The following is a 7,580-nucleotide window of genomic DNA, read 5'->3' on the forward strand; positions in this document are numbered from 1 at the left end:
TTACAAGTAAATTTCAAGCAAAAAAAAAAGGCCCGACATTGTTCCCAAAAGAGCGGTAGATTATGAGCTAGTACAGCGACAAGGCATTTTAGTTGTTGATGCACAATATCCTTTTGTATATATAAGGAGTCACACTACTCATGCAATATCCTTTCGTTGGGTTCCATTTGAAGTACAAGTGTTGCTTCATATATACAACTTGATATCACATTGGAGAATCTGTCGTTTGTTAAAGATGATTGGGGCGACCTTGTAACATCGTTCAATGATCCAAATTGTCTATATTCTTATTTAAAGATCATCATAATAAGTTATATTAACATAACATATAATTGGTTTAACCATTTGATTATCATTACAAACATTCAACATTAAGGAAATTAATTACTATGTTAGGTAGAGATTCAATCATCTTTTATTTTGGTAGTGAGTAGTTTTTTAACAGTCGAAAATAAACTACAAAATACCACCGAAGTACCTCATCCCCACCCATCCGAACTATTTTCATGGAGATTAAACATTTTTAAGGACAAACTTATCTTTCTATCTCACCACGTCCATGAATTTAGGCACTGATATATTTGGAATTCTCATCTTGTTCCACACCGTCAACTTGTGCTTCAAAAAGTTCTTCATCATCCAGAACAATTACATTAATACACCACTTAACAAAAATTCATATGAAATTCTCTAAAATCCAACGGCAGAAAAGTATTTGTTTGTCGTGTAAAAATAGTTCGAAAGAATAATCAACAGTCTTGTATATTGTCAATATTGTTTGTGCGTCTAAATAACATCACTCTTTATGGTTATAGGTCGAATTCAAGAATAAAAATCGAACAAGATGAAGTTGCCACGATGGATTGTTAGCAAGCAACCGATTGGTCACGAGATACTAGTGATCATGACCATCACCGCTGATGCAGAGTTAAAAATAGAAGCATACACATGACCCCAACTAAAAGTTGATCCTTCCTTACTTGTTCCAGCTCAAAGTTGCTCACTCTCACAACCACGAACCGTATATTGCATGAATCGCATAATAGCCAAACCAAAAAGTCAAAACTCCCCCCCAAAAAATGGCTCTATATATATACAAAACTGCATGCACCAATTGTATAATTAGTCTCTCAGAAGTTAGGGTTCCAACTAATATATCAAAACATGAGCAGGGCTAGAAAATTCTGCGACTTGGGTTTGTTTGCAATAGTTATAGTAGTTGTGTGGCTGCAGGGTTTGAGTGGCAGAGTTTGGTCGCAGCCGCAGTCGACAGCCCCAGTGCCTGGTTTCTTCATTTTTGGTGACTCGTTGGTTGACAATGGGAACAACAATGGGATAATAACACTTTCTAGGGCAAATTATAGACCTTATGGCATCGACTTCCCTCTTGGTGTAACTGGCCGCTTCACCAATGGTAGAACCTATGTTGATGTCCTAGGTAATATACATATATATATTCATTCGTATATCACAAATACGTACGTACTTCGTTTAGTTTACATCAAAATATAAGCTAATGTATGTTATATATTCCGGTGGCACTTGCACTTGCAGCTCAGCTTCTTGGATTTCGAACTTATATTCCGCCCTATTCGAGAACACGCGGAGATGCACTGCTGAGGGGAGCCAATTTTGCATCCGGTGCAGCTGGTATCCGAGAGGAAACGGGAGACAATCTAGTAAGAACACTATTTTTTTTTTTTTTTTTTTTTTTTTGAGGGAAGTAAGAACACTTTTTTACTAACCTTACAAATTGTCAAACTCAAAATTATGAATGATAAACTGAGAGAGAGATTTTGCAGGGTGCTCACATGTCCATGAACCAACAAGTTGCAAACTTTGGGAATGCAGTGCTAGAAATGAGAAGATTCTTTAGAGGAGATGCCAATGCACTCAACACCTATCTTAGCAGATGCATCTTCTATTCTGGGATGGGAAGTAATGACTATCTTAACAACTATTTTATGCCCAGCTTCTATACATCTAGCTCCAATTACACCACGCAAGCGTATGCTGCTGTACTCCTTCAGGACTACTCGCGCCAACTCACGGTAATGAACCTGGTGGATCCGTTTTCTATCTACAGTGTTCCTATAGCTTCCTACATGATTGTCCTAAATTTTAACTTGGACACGAAGAAAGAGAGCAGCATTTAGCTAATACGCCTAAACCCTAACTACAAACTGATATGATAAAACTTAATTTCAATGGGGTACGTTTACGTAGAAAACAAGTTTAATACTAAACTTATAAACTATTGTTGTTATGTATTCTTTTGGTTACAGCAATTATATTCACTGGGAGCTCGGAAGGTGATTGTAACTGCTGTTGGCCAAATCGGTTGCATACCATATCAACTAGCAAGGTTCAATAGCAACAGCAGCCGCTGCAACGAAAACATCAACAAGGCTATCCTTATTTTCAACTCAGGCCTCAAAAAACTGGTTGACAACTTCAATGGTGGTCAATTGCCTGGGGCCAAATTTGTCTACCTCGATGCTTATCAAAGCACCTTTGATCTGTTTCAAAATCCCACTGCTAACGGTAATATCTTCTCTACTATATAAGGCCATCTCTTTCGCTTCACATCATATCAAAAATTTACGCTGCATGTGTCAAGATGTGTCAAGATTTCAAAGTCGGGCCAACTAACCACTACTAACATACTAGTATTGCCCCAACTTAATCACATGCACAACCCGATAGTGTTAGTAGCGAAACCATTCATGTATTAGTGTATTAGTAGTGAAACCATTCGTGTATTAGTAGCGAAACCATTCATTCATAAGCAGTAATGTACGTATTCTGTCAAATTGCCGATGTGGAGATTAACGCTGCTGCAATTTTTAAACAATGGTGCAGGGTTTGAAGTGATAGACAAGGGTTGTTGTGGAGTAGGAAGGAACAATGGGCAGATAACTTGTCTACCTCTTCAGCAAACTTGTACGGATCGCACAAAGTACTTGTTTTGGGATGCCTTCCATCCAACAGAGGTAGCAAACATTTTGCTGGGCAAGGCATCATTCAGTGGTTCCAATCAACAATCATATGCTTACCCAATCAATATTCAACAACTGGCAATGCTTTGAAAGCCAAGCCAATATAAGGCTTTTGGAACTTCATCCATGCAACAACCTCATCACTGATTAATTTCATGAATTATCAATTTCTTTGATGCTTTCCAGCTGATTGCTAATTTAATAATGTGAAAGTGTTGTCAATTCATGCGGTTATATCACCATTAGTGGAAATATATAATTGAATTATCTTCTGAAGCTAGGAAGTATTCCCTGAATTATCTTTTACAACTTTGATATATTCAATAAATGTAGTCTAGAAGATTAACTACGTTCATGTTCAATCAAATTAATAATTAGTGGAGCCCTCTTGCTAAAGTTGGTGCGGAACTCTTTACAAATCATCGTTGTCAATTGTTAATGTCTAAGTGCAATAACAATCGGATTCATAATTTTTATTTTTCTTGTTTAAAATAGTGCTTTAAGTGCTTTTGACAATGAGGAGAATTTTGAGAAGGTCATTTGTTAAAACCCAAAATTATATTTGTTAGCCTAACCGTAGGGCCCATTGACTATTTTATTGATCTCAAAATATCATGGTAAGAAATCTACCAACTCTGCAAGAGAGGTGAAACAAAAAATGAAAAACAAAAAAAGGAGGATAAATGTATAATAAATGAGAGGAGAAGGATAATCTACCACTACTAGCCAGTTCCAATACAACAAATTAAAGTTTTAAACCAATAGTGGTAGTAGAAGTACATGCATCAACTCTTTGACGTGTAACATTTTTCTGTAGCACTCGAACAACTAGTTTTTTCTGTAGCACTCGAACAATTAGTAGAAACAAAATAGATAGATAGAGCCAAATGCTAAACTTGAACAACCACATTTTCTACCGGTTCCTTTCGATGTCAAGAGTGGCAAGCTGCTGTATGTTCATGGGATAAACCTCCGTACTACGGTCCCCGGTGAAAGCTTTCCTCGCAATTATGATGTTCACTGCTGCGGTCGGGTGGAATGCATCCCAGAAGATATATTGGTCTCAATTTCGGCACAGTGTTTGGAGAGGAAGACATGTAACTTGGCCTCTGTTACGCCCAAGACCGCAGCATCCGCGGTTTGCAACAATGAATCCTACAAACAAAATTTCACATAATATTGTAATCGCTAATATAATTGAACTTCAATTTCAAAAAGGAATGACCTGAGGGTAAATAGTAGCAAGGAATACCATATGTTCTAGGATCGAGAAGCATGTCTTCGAACATACGAGCAATGTCAATGTAAATGAACTTTGAACCAGGTAAGTTGGTATTAAGATTGTTGATCATTGTCTTCACATTAGCATTAAAAGGTAGAACAAGGCGATTAACTTCGTCCGAGCAGGTTCCACTTGAATTTTGGGCTAAAATACTTGGAATGCAGCCCAGTCTCCCTAATCCAGCAATAACAAATTTTCGGGCAGCAAGATTGTAAAGTCTCTGTAACATATCACATATATTAGTAGGATGCTTAGGTAATTGTAGTAGAAGTTATGCATGTGATGTTAATAAAGTTAAGAGTATCCAACGCAAAACCAATTTACAGTAGGCGGAGTGCCCCTAACTTGTACCAGCTATATGAGTGATAACGATACAAATACGCAATGTAAGTTTGTCATACATCCAACCATATGGAGGTTCTAGTTTAGGAGGCGAAGTTCTTACAGTGAGCTGATCAGCATATTGTTGGGCATTGTAATGATTCCTGGTTGGATAGTTGGGCATAAGGTAATTATTTAGGTAGTCATTGCTGCCCATTCCGACGAAGAAGATGCACTTGGCAATCGATCGAGCAGCATCATCGGCACCAAGATTGTCTGTTATCTGATCAAGTGTATTCTGAAAGTTCCTTATTTGTTGACCAAAAGGTATTCTTCCCACCTGCAGAAAACAATTGTGACAAAATAATTCAAGTCCTTTAGCTACAAATTTAAGATTTTCTGTGAAACAATTGCATGCAAATTTATGGTTCTACTAAATCCATGCAAAGTTTAAGATAAATAAATAAATATTGAGTTAGATAAATAAACAGATTTATGGTTCTACTAAATCCAGCAGCTGCAGATGCATAGTTGACTCCATGAAGCATTTGATCTCCAGAAGCTTCAGAGTGAGCAGGAATCAAGGGAAGTCCTAGCAGGTCAGCTGCAGGAGGAACAAATTAATTTTTTTTTTAAATGATAGAAAAACGACAATAATGTTTAAGTTGTTTATCATATAATGGAGATACTGCCTGGTTTATGCCCTAATGAGGAATGTAAAGAAGTTTCAAACTCGGAACGTATGGATATATACAAACACACCACCTTATCCATTAGGATATTGGACCACATACATGAGACGATTCATGTTATTTCTCATAATATACATAAATTATAAGCTTGGCTCTCATATCATTTTAATTTATGTGTAATTAACGAGTAGATTACTAAATTATTTCAGAGATTAAGAACATAGACCAACCCAATTGGTCTATTCTATATTAGTAAATATTTACACATAACAAACTTATGCAAAAAATAGAGTTTTGTACCAACCCAATTGGTCTATTCTAAGCAAATCAAGTACACTCTACCTTAAATAAAATAAAAGCACAAAATAAATACACTTTTTGACTGAAATATAAGTCAATCTTAATATGCTGAACTGATCATAGCAAAACATAATATTAAGAGAGAGAGAGAGAGAGGCCTATTTCATCAACCATGGTGAAATCATTGGAAAAACGACCAGTAGGACCGCCATTGAAATCAATGCCATAAGGGAAATAGTTGGCCTTGGCAAATGACGGAAGGTCGTTGTTATTGCCATTTTCAATCAGTAAGTCTCCAAATACAAACATGGCTGGCAACGTTTCTGACGACTATCTCCTCCCACCACCACCGTCAGCTGCTGATGGTGATGATGAGTCATGAGTTCACGTCTTGGCACCAAGCTACTTATAGAAGGTGCCTAGCCATCAATGACTGAATATTGATGTTGAGATGGTAAGGTCGGGAACAGAGAGAGAGAGAGAGAGATGCTGGTGGTGTTGAATTTGCAAGAGGAGATAGCATGCAGTGATGATTTAATAGGCATGGCAAGGCGGTGGCTGTGAATGTGATAAATGTTTTCACCTGTTCACGTCTGCAGTAATTAAATACAAATTTACTCTCCCAAGCATCCTTCTCATTTTCCAAACTTAATTTCCTAACGCTGTTCTAAATTCTTGAAATTTTTCTACCTCTCTCTCTCACTCACATAATTTGAGAGAAAAGCTAATGAGACTCTTTCAAAGTTTCCAAACTTAATTTCCTAACGTTGTTCTAAATTCTTGAAATTTTTCTACCTCTCTCTCTCACTCACATAATTTGAGAGAAAAGCTAATGAGACTCTTTCAAAGTGAGATTTTTTATGGACTCTCTGTCACCTCACAGTTTAACGTTAATTATTGTGCTAACATCATAAAACATTGCGCCAAAACTATGAGACGGCAAAGAGTTATAGAGAGTCCCACTTGTGAGAAATTTTCATTAACATTTCTCATAATTTGATAGTCATTTCTATGCAACGAATTAATATCCAAACCTAATTAGGTGGTGCACAATTTTTTTTTTTTTAATAAGGGATATTATCTACACTTAATAGGTGAGATAGTGAGTTTAGCCTCACAAATGACTAGCAATAATTTGGTTCAAATTCACATTTGGTGAGAATCGAACATAAGACATCTCATTTACAAATAAAGAGAAATACCACTAGATCGTAGGACTAAGTGGTAGGTGGTGCACAAGTACTCACCGGATTAATATTTGATAACATGTTAACAACTTTTTAACTAATTAAGCTTAAGGATTTGGGCTTGCCATCATTACGATGATATTCCGTCTTATAAATTGGTCGGTTAGAGATTAATTATGTATTGTGGTGCACGTAAGTTCTTGCTTAAGTTCAAGACAGCACGAATGCTCTTTGTATAGCAAATTACGTTCATTGCGTTCTAAAGAATATTTTACTTTGAAGACGTAAAACTGAGGATGCAAATGACATGAAATTGTTATTCGCAATCCAAAATAAAAATAAACTTACGAGGAACGCAAAATGAGATTTTTAGAGTGCCAATAACAATTATTTTAAAATGCAAAACTTTTTGTTCTAGTGACAAATTTCGGAATGATAAATTTATATTTTCATATTAAAGTTTAAAATCTCCCACTAACACGGCAAATCTTTCAACAGGGAAAATGTTAGGGATGCCATATATTTATATCATATTAGTGTACTGACATGCCAAGTGATGTGTATTATCTTTCGTCAACTAATGAATTTATCTGTTTGAAAGTTAATATTATAAATTATTTGTCACTTCAGATGATACACTAATACAATATCATCTTATCATGTGATCTCCTTAGCATTACTCTTTGACATAAAACTATTTTTCTAGACTGAGCTAGTGCATTAGCACTCGTGGAAGTTTCGAACCCAACTTGCAATGCAAGACTCCTAAAACCTAGCGCACAAAGGAAAGGACCAACCA

General features: G+C 36.3%; 1 protein-coding gene and 1 pseudogene across 1 annotated transcript; one reads left to right on the plus strand and one right to left on the minus strand.

Moving 5' to 3' along the window:
- Positions 1-1,122: 1,122 nt before the first annotated feature.
- Positions 1,123-3,348, plus strand: LOC103441801 (GDSL esterase/lipase At1g33811). Its single transcript, XM_008380501.4, has 5 exons — positions 1,123-1,438; positions 1,555-1,679; positions 1,803-2,051; positions 2,286-2,544; positions 2,863-3,348. Exons 1-5 carry the CDS (start codon positions 1,165-1,167, stop codon positions 3,087-3,089), a joined length of 1,134 nt encoding a protein of 377 aa, XP_008378723.3. The 5' UTR covers positions 1,123-1,164; the 3' UTR covers positions 3,090-3,348.
- Positions 3,349-3,802: 454 nt separating this feature from the next.
- Positions 3,803-6,033, minus strand: LOC103441849 (GDSL esterase/lipase At1g71691-like; annotated as a pseudogene).
- Positions 6,034-7,580: the final 1,547 nt, after the last annotated feature.

The sequence above is a fragment of the Malus domestica genome, chromosome 08, assembly GCF_042453785.1.
Source record: "Malus domestica chromosome 08, GDT2T_hap1".
NCBI classification, from domain to species: domain Eukaryota; kingdom Viridiplantae; phylum Streptophyta; class Magnoliopsida; order Rosales; family Rosaceae; genus Malus; species Malus domestica.

Excerpts from the sequence above, each read along its gene's own strand:
- LOC103441801 (XM_008380501.4), top strand. The coding sequence starts at position 1,165 with ATGAGCAGGGCTAGAAAATTCTGCGACTTGGGTTTGTTTGCAATAGTT. Across the intron at positions 1,439-1,554 it reads AACCTATGTTGATGTCCTAG|CTCAGCTTCTTGGATTTCGA; the intron begins GTAATATACATA and ends TTGCACTTGCAG. Across the intron at positions 2,545-2,862 it reads TCAAAATCCCACTGCTAACG|GGTTTGAAGTGATAGACAAG; the intron begins GTAATATCTTCT and ends ACAATGGTGCAG.